This window comes from Garra rufa, chromosome 8 (assembly GCF_049309525.1).
Source record: "Garra rufa chromosome 8, GarRuf1.0, whole genome shotgun sequence".
Taxonomy (NCBI): Eukaryota; Metazoa; Chordata; class Actinopteri; order Cypriniformes; family Cyprinidae; genus Garra; species Garra rufa.
This window is the reverse complement of record NC_133368.1, coordinates 47,950,090-47,970,541: the sequence shown is the minus strand read 5'-3', so window position 1 is coordinate 47,970,541 and position 20,452 is coordinate 47,950,090. Positions and strand designations below refer to the sequence as shown.

Here is a 20,452-nt window from a genome sequence, read left to right as displayed (position 1 = left end):
CTTTTGTGTTCCTCATATTAATAATCCTGTGGAACAGAAAGTCATAGCCGGAACAATTTTATACTCCTAGCCACATTGGTGTGCTAAAAAAATAATATTAATGGGAATATACTTAAGAGATATTTTACTTAGGCAGATTTCTAGGGTTGACAATAATTTTGGCCTAATGTGAACTAGAGAAAAACATTTATTTCATAATGAGATGAAGTTTCCATCCTTGTATGTCAATGAAAGGTTAGAATTTTTTGAATGAAAGATCTAAAGGATAAACAATGCAATATTTACCAAGGGTGCCAATTTTAGTGGTTAAATTTTAATTTATTCTTTAAATGCAAAGCTGAATTTTCCCTTAATCCTTTGGAAGTTATTCTAATATGCTGATTTGCTCCTTAGTTATTATTGGTGCTCTATTATTATTATTATTATTATTATTATTATATCAGTATGGTTTAATGTTTTTGTGGAAATTCTGAAACATTTATTTAAAACAACAGCATCTTTCAGGAACATGTCTTTACTGAACAATTTAATGCATCTTTAATGAATGAAAGTGTTAACAGGGTTCATACTTAAAGTGCTTGAAGTACTTGAATTTGACTTTTTGAAATTATTATTAAAAGCGATATTCTTTAAGAGGTACTTAAAAAGTGCTTAAATTAACACAATTCAAAATTCATGCAATTCAAAAATGTGACCCTGTACCACAAAACCAGTCATAAGGTTAAATTTGACAAAACTGAGATTTATACATCATATGAAAGCTAAAATAAAATAAATAAGCTTTCTATTGATGTATGGTTTGTTAGGATCGGACAATATTTGGCTGAGATACATCTATTTGAAATCAGAAATCTGAGGATGCAAAAAAATCAAAATACTGAGAAAATCACCTTTAAAGTTGTCCAAATTAGGTTCTTAACAATGCATATTACAAATCAAAAATTACATTTTGATATGTTTACAGTTGGAATTTTACAAAAAATCTTCATGGAACATGATCTTTACTTAATTTCCTAATGATTTTTGGCATAAAAGAAAAATCTAAAATTTTGACCCATGCAATGTATTTTTGGCTATTGCTACAAATATACCCCAGCGACTTAAGACTGGTTTTGTGCTCCAGGGTCACATATGTCATACTTTTTTGCTTATTTCAATTAATGTTATAAAACTAGTGAGCTAAGCCATTAGTAGCACACTGCAAAAAATGCTTTCCTTACTTAGATTTTTTGTCTTGTTTTCAGCCAAAATATCTAAAAATTCTTAGATTTTCTAGACGAGTTCAGAAAAAAACAAGTCAAAGTTGAGTTTTTGCTTAGAACGAGTTAATAATCTGCCAATGGGGTAAGAAACTTGTTTTTAACACCGATTATAATCAGAAATATTTCTTGAGTGGCAAATCAGCATATTAGAATGATTTCGGGTGCGTCATGTGACACTAATGATGCTGCAAATTCATCTTTGATCACTTAAATTATGTTTTTATAATACGTTGACATTAAAAACGGTTAAATAATATTTAAAAAAAATTAGTGTACTTAAATTCAATTAAAATAGCCTTGGTGAGCTTTTTTTTTAAGGATTTTCCAGTCTTTTGAGCAGTTGTGATGATGTTCTGGAGATGCAGTGTCCCTTTAGAGTTTGAAGGGATCGTTTACCCAAAAAAAAAACACACTGTAGAATTGATGTTTTTCCAAACCTGTTGACTTCCGCTCTTCCATGACCAAAAAAAAATCACCATAAAAGTATGATAAAATGACTTCTGTGTTCCATGCAACAAAGTCACACAGGTTTCGAATAGTTTTTTGGTGAAACGATCCCATCTGTAACGTGTCCGGTGTGGTTCTGCCGGCGTTTGCGTGTTGGTAGCGTGCCGTTCGCGGAGACCGCAGAAGCACAGACCTTTAAACAAGCCTGGTTTGTTTAAGGGCCGAGGGTGAATCAGCAATAACGTCGGTTTTGCGCTCAGGCTATTGAGAATCATTCGCTCAGGATGACTGTCTAGCGGGCTGGACAGACGCGAGGAGTCGGAAAAGGCGAGTCGGAACTAAAGTGCTTTGTAAAAGACCTCTATTTTTGCAGATTTGAGTTCATTATTTTTACACGTCAAAGAGTTTTTTTGAGTAAAAAAGAGAAAATAAAAAGGAATCCCGTGCTTTTTGCTGGTTTTAATGCTCAGGTTCAATGCTTTATAGTGCAAAAAGAGTCTCCGCTACGAAAAAAAAAAAATGCTTTGTCTGTCTTATCCTAGTCGTTTGGAAAATTTCACACCGCATTTCAATCCCAAACCGGATTCAAATTGCAGTGTGAACGTAGTCTGTGTGTAAATTCTCTTTTGCAAATGTGATTTTTGGTTTTGCAAATTTGTCGTTTCCTCACGAAAGGGACACTGCATCGTCCGGCATGTCTATATTTAATTGTTGCATTCATATTTACCCTGTGTTTAGATATTTAGATGTTCTAGTACTAGTTAAAATGCCTCGTTCATCATCAGTAAATGCAGCCGGATGTGTTTCTGAACCGGATACGGCATGTGAAATAAACTGTGAATGGTATTATTATTATTATTTTCCCCACATCTTACTAAAAGAAGCCTTGCGAGATCACTCTACAACTATAGCATGAGTGGTTTTGAACAAAAATGAACAAAGCGAAGGCCAGTGGAAACAAACTTTAGCTCATGAAACCAAAATTGACCTTTTTTGGTTTTCATTTTTAACCCTTTTTTCTTCATGATGGTAGGCCACGCCCTTTTCAATCCAAAAATATGAACGATTGCAAAAGCAAAATGGCTTTTCATGTTGATTTCATGTCTTTAAGAGGCTAAATCAGCCATTATTACTGTACAGCTTCCATCATTTCTGTTCAGGATGATGGTAACGTGCTACAAACGCAAGATTTGCTTTGACGACTCGTAACGAAGGCAAACCAAAAACACGCAGCAACCTCATGTTCTCCGTTTACGTGTTTCGCTAAAGATCAGGCTTGGTTTTTTAGTGAGCGATGTATGAAGTCTTTCCGGCTACAGCGCCAACCACCAATCCTGTAAATTATGATTTTAATTTAATTTAATTTAAAAATGTCTTTCTTTTTTTTTTGTAGCTGGTCTACATGGTCATTAATTTATTTTGAAGCACTAGATGTTAATTTCTGCGTTTCTTTATCTCATAATTGTCTCGTGTGTGTTAGAACTGTCTTCTGAAGTATTACGGATGGCATCTTAAAGAAATATACAGTAACAATCTCAGAAATGGTCATTCGGTCATTACTTTTTATGGGAGCCCATTTTCTGCCATGGAACGAAATCATAGAAATAATTGCAACTTATCTCAAAATTTCTGAGAAAAAGTTGCAAGATATTATCTCAGAATTGCGAAATATAAACTCGATTATAAGGAAAAAGTCTCAATTGTGAGATTTAAACTCAGAATTCAGACTTTTTTTCTTGCATTTCTTAGTCATAATTAATTCTGTGAAATGTATGTCTTGCAATTCAGTTTTTTTTTTCCCGGCCATAATATAAAAAATAAGTGAATTGTGACTTTTGTTTCCTCTAAAGTATATCTTCCAGTTGTGGATTTATACATCACAGCTATTAATTTTTGTTTACAATTCTAATGTTATTTCTCACAATTTTTGGTTAATATTTGGAAATTCTGAATTATTTCTCAATTTTTATTTTATAATGCACAAGTGACTTTTGCAATTCTTAGTTTATATCTCAGAGTATATATCTTCTGAGTATATATTTTACAAGAAAAAATGCAAAGAAATTGTTTGAAATAAAATCAGAATTGTAAAAAAAAGTCATCAACATCAAGTTATGGAAAAAGTCTGAACTGCAAGATATGAACTCAAATTAAGACTATTTTTTTCTTGCAGTTCTTAGTTTATATCTGTTTTTATTATAAGATTATATCTTGCAGTTTTGCATTTATATTTTTCACCAATCTGGTTTTATTTCTCACAGTTTTTAGTTGATATCTCACAATTCTTAGTTTATATCTGGCAATTCTGACTTTTTTTCAATTCTGAGAATAAAAGCAAGATATAAACTCACAATTTAGACTTTTTTTTTTTCTTGCAGTTCTTAGTTTATATCTGGCTATTTTACCTTTTTTTTCTCTAAATTCTGTCTTACAGTTTTGTTTTTGTTTTTTTGCCATGAAATAAAAAAAGGTAATTCTGACTTTTATATCTTAAAGTTTTGAATTAATATTTTTCTACATTTCAGTTTTTATTTCTCAATGTTTTTAGTTTATATCTCACAATTCTTAGTTTATAGTGCACAATTGAGTTTATATTTTACAATTCTTAATTTATATCTCACAATTGTGAGTTTATATCTCGCAGTTCTGACTTTTTTTCTCAATTCTAAGAAAAAAAATGCAAGATATAACTCATAAAAGTCCTTTCTCATAACTGAGTTTATGACTTTTTTTCTTGCAGTTCTTAGTTTATATCTGGCTATTTTGACTTTTTTTCTCTCTAAATTCTGTTTGTCTTACAGTTTAGTTTTTGTTTAGTTTTTTCGTCATTAAATAAAAAAAGGTAATTTTGACTTATATCTTGCACTTTTGAATTTATATTTTTTTTTTTTACCATTTTGGTTTTATTTCTCACAGATTTTAGTTTATATCTCACAATTCTTAGTTTATAGTGCACAATTGAGTTTATATTTTACAATTCTTAATTTATATCTTACAATTCTGAGTTTATATCTCACAATTGTGACTTTTTTTCTCAATTTTCAATTTATATGTCATTATTCTGAGTTTACATCTTATAATCAGAGAAAAAAAAACTGAATTAAAGGATAAAAAAGTTTGAATTTTTCGCATGGCAGAAACGGCTTCCATATTTTCATCACCTATATTTTTGTGGAAAACAAGGGGGAAAATATCTGAATTTATTTATAACATCTGGAAACTTTTCAGATGTCATTCTCATAATCCGTTGTTTCTGGCATCACATTTAATCATTGTAATAAAATGACTCAAACCCGTTCTGGTTGTAAAGATAATTCCAGTGTCACAGAGTTGGCTAAAAGTATGAGCCGTATGTTTTCTCCTGCCATCATCTTTGTCCTTTATTCACGTTAACCGTTTTTAATCGCTTTGTCAACTACTACATATACAGGTATTGAAAAATCAACTATTTTTGTGCAGAATGTCCTCAACTCTGGGCTCATTTTCCTCCTCCAGTTTGTTTCTTACTCATGTCTCTTTTCCCGTCCTTATCTTTAATGGTGTTAATGAAAAAAATCAACCAATCCTGACGATTTCCTGTAATAGCCTGTGTACAGTGCGACAGGAGTGACCTGTAAAATCAAGGCATGGAATAAACACTGATGTACTGTACCAAACTCTCCCGCCTCTACTCTTTCTGTTCATTTACTTTAACAAAGAGCTTTGTTGTGCATTTCAAATATGGTGCAAGCTGCTGTTCCACAACCAAAAAACATTTAAGGGGAGACAATGCAGGCAAAAATGCAGTTTTTTCATGCACCTGTCAAGTTTGAGATTTTGGGCTTTTTGGTGTTTCATAAAGTGGTTTTTCAGACTAGTGAAAAGAAAACACCTAAAAGACACTGTTAAGTGTTTCTTTTATAGCACTTTATCTATTTGTGTCAATAGATTTCAATTACAATCCATATTTTTAAAGGCCGTTTTCTCAAAATGAGTTTTTTTTCCTCATACACTGAGCCATAAATCTCCACTTTAGTAACACTTACACACACCAAACTTTACTTTTTTATTCCTGTCTATATTCTGAAGGTTTTTACAGAGGGATTTGTGCATATAGAATTGGCTTGATTTCATACAGCATTTTACCCCCTTTAAATTTTTTTTTTAATATAGTGTTTCCTGTCTGTTTCAATTTTTTTCTGAATTATGGAGTGACAAGATGAGATCCCCTCTATAAAAGAATTTGACTCAATGTCAAAAAATTAAACAAGAATTTTAAAACTGACTTGATCCAGTGTTTAGATTTCTGTACTAGAAATGTATGCAAATTAGTGCATGTTTAATTAAATAATGGCTCATTTGCATATTTAAACCTAACATTCTAGAAAACTTGTAATACAAAAAAAGTTTGCAATTCTCAATGTAATCAATCAACTGAGTAAGTAAGATGATAACAATTTTTTATTTTTTTACCCCTCACCTTAAAAAGCAGTAAAGTATTCAGTAGATGTTTACTAAGTTCCTTTTATTATCTGTTGAAACACACATCTGTTAAAATATCAGTAAGCGTAATATATATAAAATCATAATTTATTGGGTTCTTTTAATTAGGAGGTGGCTGTCCTAAACCCTAACTCCTAAATTGCAACTTATGAAAATTATACTGAAATAATTTTTGCATTTTTTTTTTTAAATATCTTTTTGAATTTTAAAAAACGTCAAATTCCCCCAAAAAACTATGTACAAAAAATGGTCAATTCTGAAAAAAAAAAAAGGAAAATATAAACTCAGAATTGCGAGATATAAACTCAAATATCAGACTTTTTCCTGCAGTTCTTAGTTTATGTCTGGCTTTTTTTTTTTTTTTTTTTTTTTTTTTACATTTTTTTCCTCTAAATTCCGTTTATGTCTTACAGTTTTTTGTTTTTTTTTTACCATCAAATAAAAAAGAGATAATTGTGACTTTTTTTTAAAATCAGAATTATAAGTTCATATCTTCACACAGAAAATAAAACAACTACAAAATACAACAAATCTCATAAATTACACTTGTATTATTGTTAAAATTGTAACTGTTATTGATTTACCTCTGGATATAGAAAAATAGAAAAATATGTATTTGCAGACTGAAATTTTGACCTTTTTTATCAATTCTTTTTTGCAAATTATAAATGTATCTATTGCAGTTTTGAATTTATATTTTTCAAAAATTCTGGTCTTATTTCTCAGTTTTTAGTTTATATCTCACAATTCTTAGTTTGTAATGCACAATTGAGTTTATATCTCGCAATTCTGACTTTTTTTCTCAATTCTGAGGAAAAAAAGGAAAGTATAAACTCAGAATTGTGAGATATAAACATGAGGAAAATGTCTGAATTGCAAGATATAAACTCAAATATCATTTTTTTTTCTTATGGCTTTTTTGACTTTTTTTCCTCTAAATTCTGTGTTTATGTCTTACAGTTTTGTTTTTTGTTTTACCTCTGGATTTTTAACTTTATAACTTTTTAATAAAATAGAAAAATATATAATTACAAGAAAGATGTAAGATAGGTCAATGTAACCCTTCATTAAATGATACATTACTGTGTTTAGTTAGTGACAAATACTCCAAAACATTCTGAAAATATAATATGAGAATTAACTGCACAAGTACTAGAAATGTGCCACTTTGGTTATTTTACAGTTTGCTTAAATAAAAGTTTGTGGAAATTACCCATTTATAGCCATAAAAACAGTATTTCATATCTATTAAGTTGTACCAGGTATGAAGTATGAAGCAGAAGTGCCAGATAACATATCTGAAAATAGAGTTCAAAGTCCACAAGTTTTATTGCATTTGCAATTTCTGCAGAGGGTGAGGTCTTGAGAGCATTGCAACCATTGATACATAAAAAAATGTAGGTTGCATTTTCTTAATTTGCCTAATTGCATGAACTAAAGTTCTGAAAAAGCTGTTCTTCTAGTAATGCTAATAAAAAGTGAACTAGTCTTTAATAATGTTCTCAAAATGTTAGCTATTTATACGTCATTTATGGACATTTTTTTCTGAAACATTTTAGTTGCATGTTTATCTTATGTATTTAAATGTTAACTGCAACTTTTTCAGAATGTTCAAAAAGCATTCACAATGTTCATGTTTACAAAATAAAATTCATTTAACGTATTTAAATGTTACTACTTGTTTCAGAATGTTCAGAAAATATTCAAATGTAACATTCAAATTTGGAAAAAGATCAAATGGAATGTTCCTTTCTGAAATGTTTCATTTAACATATTTAAATGTTGCTACTTATCTACTAGTTTTAGAACGTTCAGAAAGATTCAAAAGTAATGTTTACATAATGTTTGTAAAATGAAAAAAAAAATAGAACGTTGGCATTAACCAAGATATTAACACTATTTTAAACTTAAGAAACTGATGTTTTCAATATTCAGAAAACTTTTCAGAATATTTTTTCATAGCCTAAAATAAAAGGACCGCTAGCAAAACATTCTTATAAGATATAATGTATAAAAAAATCTTTCTAAATATAGGCTAATAAAAATGTAAAATACTTGTCAAAACTTTGTTTTTTTGCTCACCAAGCCTGCATTTATTTGATCCAAGGTACAGCAAAAACTGTAAACTTGTGAAATATTTCTACTGTTTAAAATAACTGCTTTTTATTTGAATATATTTTAAAATGTAATTTATTCCTGTGATCAACGCTGAATTTTGAGCATCATTACTCCAGTCTTCAGTGTCACATGATCCTTCAGAAATCATTCAAATAGAACATAATAAGAAATTATATAATATAATATATTATTTTATCTAATGTCATTAAATGAAAAAAAAGAAAAAAATTACACATTTCCATTTTCTTGATATAACATGTCCAGAACATATTTCAAAACCAGAACAAAATAAGAAAGTATAAATAATAGAATAAAATATTATTTTTAAATATGTGTATATTTTTGTTTATTTATTATGTCTGATTTGCTGTTTAAGAAACATTTCTTTTTATTATTATTAATGTTAATATTTTCTACATTATTATTGTTTTCAATGTAAGAAAACTAAATGTCTTTTGCGGGGGCAAATCAGAATATTAGAATGATTTCTGAAGGATCATGTGACTGCAGTAATGATGCTAAAAATTCAGCTTGAAATCACAGAAATAAATTACATTTTAAAATATATTCAAATAGAAAGCAGTTATTATAAATAATAAAAATATTACAAAATTTTACTGTTTTTGTTGCACTTTGAATCAACTAAATGCAGGCTTGGTAAGCACTTTTTTAAAGCATAAAAAATCTTTCGTCTGGTAGTGTAGGCCTATATGTATGGCATATTTATGACAATAGGACATATTATTGTTAACTGGGTTGTGGCTTTCTAGCCCTCCCTGTTGCTCCAAGCTAAGGAAATTACAGTGCAGTTAAGACATGCACGCGTGCACGCACTATATTGTGTATACAGTGGGCGTGCACGTCAGCGCGCTCACGTCAAAACTCACAGCGTCCTTCCGTCTCCGCAGAAGGTCAATCAGCGCAACAGACGCGGGGTAAACGATCCCCTTCGAACGGATAATTTACAGTGACACGGTAACCGTATACTGTTATTTCTCAGAAGCGGATCGTTGTCGTTGTTTAGCGGAAAACACGCGAGCAGAATGAGTTCAGCGGGGCTGGAGACGCTGCGGATGACGGGCGCGGGCAAAGCCATCGCCGCGCTCACGAGCGGAGGAGACGCGCAAGGTGAAGCTGCAGCTGATGCAGGGCCTCTGACCACTCTATACTAATGACATGCATGCAAACAATCCTAAGATGCTAGCTAGACACTGGAACGCTGTTTTCAGACGTGTTTGTTTCATTTGATGTTGACAAAATCAAGAGGTTTATGTGATGAGGAGCAGGCTATTATTGGCATGAACTACACTGACCTTCACTGTCTCCTGGTCAGCTATAGACTGGCTTTCAGATGATTTTGGTTTTATCATGTATTGAATGTTTCACTTTGAACCTCCACAGGCTATCATTTGTCTGAAATGTAAGAATTTACTAGAAAAGTAGATCTATATGAATATATGCATATGTCTATGCAGTATATGTCAGTAGGTGAACTGTGGTCAGGAATATTTGCAGACCATATTTCAAAATCAGAAATAAGAAATTATATAAATAATCTTATCTAATATAATATTATATTATTTTATATATATATATATTTACTTATTGTAATATTATTACTCATATATATATATATATATATATATATATATATATATATATATATATATATATATATATATATATATATATGTATGTATATATATATATGTATGTATGTATGTGTGTGTATATATATATATATACAGTGCTTAATTTGAGCCGGATCCTACCGGATCCTGTTCCGGAAAATGTCCGATTTTGGATTTTTGCGTTCCGGTATTTGTTTTTAAAGATCCGGCATTAACAAGTACATTAGATCGTGACAGTGCGTGCGTGCAAACAAGACAGAGCAAGCGCAGGTTTATGTAGATGAATTTGGAGGATGCGTGTTGGTCTTCAACATGTTTTAGCTTCATGTTTTTAAGTACAAAATCGCTCTCATTGATTGGTGCTTACTGCTTAACCCACTCTCTCCAAACGTGCACTACTCGCAAAACATATTTAGTGAGCAGCGGAATGTTTAGAGAGAGAGAGTGTGTGTAATATTAGAAATAATAGGATACCAAATCAAATGAAACATTATAATGTATAAACATTATAAACACTATAAACATAGTTAGTTAGCCAGACTCCAAAACAAATCATTTAAGGTATTCAGAACAAAAAAAGAATAAAATAAAATATATAAACAAAGCGAAACTAAAAATACCAGGCGTTGGGCTCACGTAGCCTACCTCTGGTATTCGGCACAAATCCAAGTGTTTCCATATTCGCAATGTATTTCAATGATAAACTATTATTAATAATGCAGACTAGGCTTTGTACTTTACGTTCGTATATCGATAGAAAAAAAAAAACACTTCAGCAGAAATGCGCTTGGCATAACAGCAGAGTGGACCGATTATACTAGGCTATAGACATTTTAAATTGACCAGAGTAATATATTAAATGTTTAATTGACTGTATTTTATTTTGATAATGTACAGTCTGCAATGTCAAGTTTGAATTGCTAAAATATGTGGTGTGCACGAGGCGCTGGCGCAATCGAATAGCTAAAACATAAAATACTCTATTTATGGTCATACAGAAAGTGTTGGACATAATTCCGTTAAGTGTTTTATTATAGCACGGTTACAGGATGCGCGCTCTCTCATGTCGGTTCTCGGTTTCATTTTCGTGAACTTGTTTGCGCAGCGCCGTACCTACATTGGTTTTAAATGTGTTAATAATTTAAGTCAGATATATATATTTTTTAAATGTATACCTCTCTCATATGTAGACTATGATTGTATTTTATTTTTAATGTAACTTTTCCATCATCCTGCGGACTTATTTTTGACCCAGGGTTTGTGCCCTAGGCTGCAGTCCATGCAGAAACTTAAACTATGCGCTTATAGTCGTGGCATAATTGAATGTTCCGGTAAAACTGAAGTTGTATTGTCAGAATCGGTCACAGCGCCTTTTTAACTGCTGTTTTGGATCCGGCAATTATTCATTTACAAATTAAGCACTGTATATATATATATATATATATACTGTATATATATATATATATATATATATATATATATATATATATATATATATACTGTATATATATAAACTTAAACCATACAAAGTCAAATAAATGAACAAATAAATTAAGTTAAAATAATTTTTAAAACTTAGTTGATATAATATGTCCAGATCATATTTCAAAATCATAACAAAATAAGAAATTATATTAATAATATAATGATATTATTTTTAATGATCTTTATATCTTTTTATATTTACTTATTATTATTATTTTATATATATATATATATATATATATATATATATATATATATATATATAATTTATATATATAAAATAATTAACTAAAACCATACAAATTTATAATAAATGTTTTATATATTTTTATATTGAAATTTAAATTTAAAATCAGAAATAAGAAATGATATAAATTAAATAATATAATTATTTTAAAATATTTAATATATTTTTATATTTACTTATTATTAGTAATATTATTTTTATTTATACAAACACACACACACACACATATATATTAACTAAAAGCATAAAAAAATAAATGAATAAATAAATAAATCATTAATTGAAATAAAATAGAATATAAAAAAAACTTTCCTTGTCATATTTTATCAAAATAAGAAATTATATAAATAATAATATTATATAATGATAGTATTATTTAAATTTTTTATATATATATATTTATATTTACTTATATTCTTATTGTTATTATATTATATTATATTATTAACTAAAACCATAAAATTCATTAAAATAAATAAATTAATAAATAAATCCTTAACTGAAAAAAAGAAAGAAATTCATTTTCATTTACTTGATTTAACTAAATCTAAAATAAACTATAAAAACTATATATAAACCTACTTTTGAAAAACGGATAAAAATACGCAAAATTACTAAATCATTCAAATAAAAAATAATTCAAAATATTAATTAAAAACTATAATAGTATCTTCATTAATCAAAATAGCACTGATGTCAGATTTTTTTTTTAAATGTAATTGGGGATAAAATATTACCTGGCCATTTTCTTTACAGGTTTGGTAAGAACCACATCAGATTATAAATTGACACTTTATTAAAAGACATAAACTGAATATGCAACATTCATTATTATGTGAGCGTTCTGGGAAGTTTTATATCATCTATTCTCTATAAAAAAATAGTTTATTTACTTATAATAAAATGCAATCTCTCTATAGGAATGAATGCAGCGATCCGCGCTGTGACTCGAATGGGCATCTATGTGGGCGCCAAGGTGTATCTGGTTTATGAGGTACTCTCGTCTCTCAGCATCCATGTTTTCCAGTGATCTTTGCTAATGTATGAATGATGAACACACCTTAAAACACTAAATATGTATGAGTATTAATGTGTGTATTTGATTTGATTGCAGGGGTATCAAGGACTGGTAGATGGAGGAGACAACATTAAACTGGCCAACTGGCAAAGTGTCACCAATATAATTCAGCTGGTAAGAAATTCAATCATATCTCAACAGAGCTGCAGTTTACTGCAAGGAATGTTTACATGTTTGCAAAATAAAACAAAACATTCTCTTTCATTGGATGTTCTTTTAACGTATTTTATTGATACTACTTTTTTCAGAACGTTTAGAAAATATTCAAATGTAACGTTCACATAATGTTTACAAAAATGGAATGTTCCTTTCTGAAACATTTTAGTTAGACATTCATTTAACGTATTTAAATGTTACTACTTGTTTTAGAATGTTCAGAAAACATTCGAATGTAACATTCACACAATGTTTACAAAAATGGAATGTTCCTTATATTTAACATATTTAAATGTTGCTACATACCTACTAGTTTCAGAACGTTCCGAAACATTCAAAAGTAACATTTACATGATGTTTGTAAGATGAAAAAATGGAACGTTGGCATTAATCGAGATGTTAAAACTTTTTAAACTTTAAAAAACTGGACATTTTGAACATTCCAAAAACTTCTGGAATAACTTTTCATAGCCTAAAGGACTAAAAGCAAAATATTCTTACAATGTTTAATGTATAAAAACCTATTTCTAAACGTAGGCTAACAAAATATTCAGTACCAGTCAAAAGATTTGAAATGTTTTTTAAAGAAGGCTCTTCTGCTCACCAAGCCTGCATTTATTGAATTCAAAGCGAAAACAGTCCAATTTTGAAATATTTTTTACAATTTAAAATAACTGCTTAAAATGAGAAAATCCAGTCTTCAGTGTCACATGATCCTTCAGAAATGATTTTAATATGCTGGTTTGCTGTTTAAGAAACATTTTCTTTATTAATATGATCAGTATTTTCAACATAATTTTCAACAGTTTAGATTTATTCTATCTATTATAAGCTCTTCTTTTATGGACACATTGGTTACAACTCGCAACTCACTAAAAATGATAAAAATTCAACTTTGAAATCACAGGAATAAATTACTTTTTAAAATATATTCATGTAGAAAGCAGTTATTTTAAATAGTAAAAATATTTCCAATTTTTTGCTGTACTTTGGATCAAATAAATGCAGGCTTGGTGAGCAGAAGAGACTTCTTTAAAACACATAAAAAATCTTACTGTTCAAAAACCTATGACTGATGTATATATACTGTATATATATGAAAACACAACAAAATACTAACAAAAATTTAATTTATTTTTATATTTTCAATTTTTATTCATTTTTCTTTTTCTTTATCTTTTTTTTAGCATTTATTTTTATTTAATTTTTAGTAATTTTAGTAACTTTTCTAGTATTTATGTTTTATAATTTAAAAATGTTTTTTTTTTCAGCTCTATTCCAATTAATTTTTTTTTTTTTTTAATTTTTAGTTTTATTTAATGTTAACAACACTGCTGTAGTTAAAGTTATCTTTCACTAAAAGGTTTTTATTCAGCCAAATGTCACTAAGCTCTGTTTGCGTTGAGGGTTTCTGATGTTGACATGCAGCTCTTCATGCTCTTTCTCTTCTGTCTGTCCTGTGTTCTTCAGTTAAACTGGTTAAACTGGTAAGCTGTCCTGCTGCATGTGCTCTAATGCTGGTAAAACAAAGACTGTCGAATAACAGAGATGTTAACATCTATAGATGCTGCAGATGGTATCCTACATGCTATTTCCCATGCAGTTTGATGGTATCAAGTGTGGCCTACTGTATGTACTTGTCCTGTATGCAGTTTGTAACATTTTTATGAGTTTAGTCTGAACTGAGTATCAAATTATTACCTTATTGTCCAGCAGTTGAAGTAATCAGCCAATTTTCATCCGTTTTTAACATGTAATCTGGTTTGGAAGTGTTTAAAGAGACTTTTAAAGGGACAGTTCACCTAAAAATGAACATTTGTCATCATTTATTCACCCTCATGTCATTATGCAGTCATTGTTTCAGTGAAATTGTGAAATGATAAACCTCCCATTCTCTCCACTCCTGTTTGCAATCACATTTGTTGATGCATTTCATCAAGTTTGATGTCACAACGGCTCTGAGCGTCACTTGTGTTGAAACTGAATGTGATGCATCAATGCAATATTTTTGAATCTGTCTGGACAAGATAGTCAACTATGATTATATAGTGCACGGGTCACAGGGTTTGCTGATAGAGTACTTTAATGATGGCTTTATGCTGTTTTATGTCCGTGTTTCTTCATTCCTTTAGAAGAAATAGCAACATGCATGGTTTGTAATGACATGCGAGAGAACAATGGGTGAATAGTTTTAACTACTGTGTTAAATAATAAAAAAAAAATGTATTTGTATGTCTGCGCTGACTGCTGTGTGTCTCTGCTTGACTCTGATGCATGTGTGCGACTGTTGTGGCGCAGCGCTGACATGCATTTGTGAATAGTTTGTCCATGTTGAAGCATTGCAATAAAGTCATCTGATCACAAATGCAGCATGTGCAGATGTAACATCAGAGGTGTGTGTGTGTTGCTCATACAGGGAGGGACGGTGATCGGCAGCGCTCGCTGTAAGGCTTTCACCACGCGAGAGGGTCGTTTGGCTGCTGCCTTTAACCTGGTCAAGCGTGGCATCTCTAACCTGTGTGTGTGCGGAGGAGACGGCAGCCTCACCGGGGCCAATATCTTCCGCTCTGAGTGGAGTGGACTTCTAGATGAGCTGGTGAAGAAAGGTACTCAATCACACTGTTAGGGCCCTATTAAAAATCTGTTTGATTTCATTTCAAATTCTGCTTTATTTTTTCCCAAATTCGGTGTTTTCTGTTTTTATTTGTTCCATTTAATTGCATGTAAGTAATCCAAAAGTTTAAGAATATATATACAGGGTTCAACGCTAAGGAGTGGTTCCGATTTTTACTTGCCCTGCCAAAATTGTCACTGGCCGAACCAAAAGAATAAAAAGTTAATAGTTATTTCTTTGCCACATTTTAAATAATGTGTCAAAAGCCAGATATTTCCTTAAATACAATTGACAATTTAAAAAAATTATAAATGTGATGTAACTAAATTTATGCACAACAGTGTGTCCAGGTTGATGGTCCCAGATCAGCGATTAACTATACATAAATGGAGGACTCCTATTAAAGGAATGTTGTTGCAAAGAAGAAAATTAAACAATATTAGTAAACAGAGTGTTATTAAGCAGATTTTATGTTAAAAGTTTTGTTTTTACGGTGGTCGTCCATTAATTTTTTTTTACATTTTCATATATGTTTAATTAGGCTCAGAGGTGCCATGAGTGCAATCAAATTCATAAATTCATGTTATAAAATTTTGAATACAGAGATCTGCCAGCAGATGGCAGCAAGAGACTGATTTAATTACTGAATCATATTCATTTGATTCGTTCGAACGGATGGTTCATTCGGGAATAAAGCAAGTGACTCTTTATGAATGGGAAATTGAATCATTTCACTAGATTCGTTTAAAAATGCACATTCATTCATAAACGAAACACCGCTGTGTTTGAATGGAGATGAGCAGCGGCTCAGGTAGGACTTGTTTCAGACTACTTTTGATGATGAAACAGAGCAAAATCAGGCAATAGTGTTATAGTCAGACAATGTAAGTCACTTAATAATAACTTCTTGTTTATTTAACTGTTGTATTAAATCAGTACCTCATTTACAAACTCAAAAATTATTAAAAGTTGTCACTCATCTTAGTTTGCGATATCACAAAGCTCTATTATAATCAACGGCGCTCTGTATTACTCACTGCAAAATCTACACTCTCTCTACACTTTGTTCATGAAAGGATTCGTGAGAAATGTCTGTGATGCATTACTCAACCTTGCAAAAACACGTAGAAACCTTTGAAGCTCCACTGAGCGCAAACACAAATATGCTGATGGGGTCAGTCGCACATGGTGCTCCTAAATATTTTTTTTCACAGTCGCACGTAGTAATTTTTAGTAGCAAATGCGAGTTAGAAACAGACGTTTTCTTTTTAATTTGATGTTGCTGCATGTTGCCGTCTCTTCGCTGTACTGGTTGTTACCAGGTTACGGAAAAAAACAGGGCTTACAACATCCAATCAGATAAGAGGAACCGAAAAGCAATATGGTGTTCATGACATCACAGAGAAGAAGGCTTAAAAACACAAGCTCGATTCTAAGACAGTATTTGCACGAATTTGACAAACAGTCGCAGGCAAATTAAACTTTAGTGACAAAGGCAGAACTGGCCCCGGGCCATCGGGCAGTCCTTATTGTCGAGCCCTGATATATATATATATATATATATATATATATATACAGTACAGACCAAAAGTTTGGACACACCTTCTTGTTCAAATGAATGAGGAGGTGTGTTTTGGTCTGTACTGTATATTTTTTGTTCATTAAAGTTTTTACTCTACATTTGTGCAGTTTTCAGTGGGTTAGTGATATTTTTTTAATATATATAAATTAATAAATATTTTTTAAATGGATTTTTATACAAAAACTGCTTTATACTGCTTTTTTTATGTAAAATTCACTTTATAAAAGACCCACATTTCTAACTGTAATTCATGGGGATAACATGGATAATTTCACATGGTTTAGTGTAAGATTTTTGCCCATATTTTGGAAAATCCAGTTTTAAAAGTAAAAAAAAAAAAAAATACAAATAACTTTTACCAGTAGGTGGCTGCAGAGCTCCACTATTTGCTATTTGACCACCTGAAAGATATTTTTTTGCACAAGTTTTTTCAGTTGAATTCATATCTACAGTACAGACCAAAAGTTTGGACACACCTGAATGAGAAGGTATGTCCTAACTATTGGTCTGTACTGTATATATATATATATATATATATATATATATATATATATATATAATTCAATAAACATTAACTGAAATATTTAAAAATATTATTACTTTTTATTTTATTATTAATAATTATTTTATTTCTAATTTTCATTTAGTTTAACATTGCTAAAAACTATATATGCATATTTTTTATTTATTTATTTTCTTAATCACTGGGGAGAAAACAGTTTTATTTTTTATTTTCTTCAATTATTTTATTATTATTATTTTTTTCAAAATGCTCTCTTTTTTGTCATTTTTCATTGTTTTTAGGGGGTATTAATTAAGCACATTTAACCTTCATTTCCTCATTATCATTACTGATTTGGTCATACATACATACATATTATTTATTTATTTATTTTTTTAAACCACAGTTTTTTTCTGCCCACATTTTATTTTTGCCCAAATTTCATGTTTTCCATTTTTGTTGTTCCATTATAAGACAATTGTAAAAATCAAAAAGGATGTCTAAGCAACTGAATTAATAAACCATTAGCACTTTAATAATTTATTAAAAGTTTAATAATAATAGTGTTTTTTTATGGTTAAATACAGATTTAATATCAAAATAGTGGCAATCAAATGAATACATACAACCTTAACAATTGAATTAATCTTTTAAAATGTAATAACACGTATGGCAAACAAAGTATTATATTGTACACGATTTATGTGGTAAAAAAAATTTACTTTGCTTTTCACTTCATAGTTTGCCATCAGAATTTTAAACGTGCATCACTAAGCTGAATTGCAAAAATAATAAACTTAATAATAGAATTTACTGCCAAGAAATATATTTGAAAGTCTGACTCAAGCTCATGAATAATGATGAAAAAGCTTCTTCAGGATAAGAATCTCATAAATCTTTATGAAGGCCGTGTCAAAGTCCGTTTAGGGTAAGTCTGAAACTGAGCAACAGTGTTCAGGAAACCATTTTGAAACTGTAGTGTCCCAAGAGACAAACTGCTCATAATTTAAAGAAGTTCAACTTGCAAGTTGCTAGCAAAAAGTATCTTACTTCATTGAAGTTGCTGAATTGAAGGGGACATATGATTTTAAATATGTAAGAAATCTTACAGATTTTTGTTTATTTTACAGTTATTCATGTATTTATTTTTATTTTATTTTATTTAAAAAAATATTTATTTGTTTGTTTGGATTTTCCCCATTTATTTTATTTTATATTTAAATTTGTATAAATTTTAGATTTAATTTAACTTGATGTACTAAAATAAATGAATCCTTAACTTCAATAAAATTAATAAATATATATTAGCAAAAATAACAAAAGCTACAAAAAACAACAACTACACTAAAACTTTAAATGTTTTAAAAAACTTTTCAACTTCATTGCTTGAATAAAAATGTTAATTGAAATAAAATAAAAATAAAACTTCCATAAACAATATTTTTTACAATTTAATTTAGTTTAACCTGATGTACTAAAATACATAAATCTTTAAATTTGTCTAAGACAAATGTACAAAAACTACTAAGTGACAAAAACACAAAAATGTTAACTAAACTTTAACTTCAATTTATTTTTGGATTATTTTAATTGAGTTTAACTTAAATCATAAACTGAAATAAAATGTATAAAAACTATATAGACAAATTTACTAAAACTACTAAAAATGACAGTTACAATTTTAACTAAACTTTAACTTAATTAAAATAATTAAATTAATTGAAATAAAATATGTTAACTGAAATCAAATAAAATATAAAAATACTTTTACATTTTTGTATTATTTTAATTTAATTGAACTTTAAAAATAAATCTGAAAAAATAAAAAAATCTGAAATAAAACTATATTAATATGTATACTTTATTGAAGTTGTTAAATTGAAGAGGCCATATGGTTTTAAATGTGTAAGAAATCTTTCTGTTTTTTGTTTATTTTACAGTTATTCATGTATTTGTTTATTTTTTTTAAATAATTAATTTAAAATTAAAATTTGGATTTTCCCCATTTATTTTGAATATTTTTTTTTTATATTTGAAAAAACATTAGAAATATTAAATATTAGAATATAAAAATTTTAGCCCAATTTTACAGTTTAGTAATTAATACAATGCAAAATTAATACAAATGGATAAAATAACACTAAATGCTACTATGATTAAATTTTGTGTTGAAGATATTTAACCAATATTTCACCACAAAGTGGAGGTTTGTGGATTGTTTTGATCAAAATGAGCTGCTTATGTATACTGACCCATTTTCATCTTGTTCTTGACAGGTCGAATCACAGCAGAAACGGCCAAGCAGCACAGTCACCTGAACATTGTGGGTCTGGTGGGCTCCATCGATAATGATTTCTGTGGGACGGACATGACCATCGGCGCTGATTCGGCCCTCAACCGCATTATTGAGATCATTGATGCTATCACCACCACCGCCACCAGGTCTCAAATACACGAATTAAACTAACTAACTTTACCTTCATTACGTGAAGTAAAATACATGATAACTGAAATATAAATGAAATATAAAAAACTTTCCTTTTATTATTTTAGTTTTGTTTATATTATATTATGTTATATTATATTATAATTACTATTATTTTACTTTAGTTTAACTTAAAAATAGATCAAAAAATTAAATAAATATTAATACAAACTATAAAAACATTTAGAAAGCTACTAAATTTGACAAAACAACAGTATTACTAAAACTTTAAAATTAAAATGGAAAAATATAAAAATAAATGTTAACTGAAATAAAAAATTATAAAAAAAAAATGTATGTCTATGTAGACAAATTTACAAAAAGTGCTAAAAATAACAAAAACACAACACAATTACTAATACA

General features: G+C 29.3%; 1 protein-coding gene across 1 annotated transcript in view; it reads left to right on the top strand.

Moving 5' to 3' along the window:
• The first annotated feature begins 9,192 nt into the window (after positions 1-9,192).
• The window catches only part of pfkla (phosphofructokinase, liver a), a 35,429-nt gene continuing 24,169 nt past the window's right edge, over positions 9,193-20,452 (top strand). Inside the window, exons 1-5 of the mRNA XM_073845209.1 lie at positions 9,193-9,437; positions 12,593-12,666; positions 12,787-12,864; positions 15,323-15,512; positions 19,881-20,046. Of these exons, the coding sequence (XP_073701310.1) occupies positions 9,353-9,437; positions 12,593-12,666; positions 12,787-12,864; positions 15,323-15,512; positions 19,881-20,046 (593 nt within the window). The 5' untranslated portion in view covers positions 9,193-9,352. The remainder of the gene's footprint in view (positions 9,438-12,592; positions 12,667-12,786; positions 12,865-15,322; positions 15,513-19,880; positions 20,047-20,452) is intronic.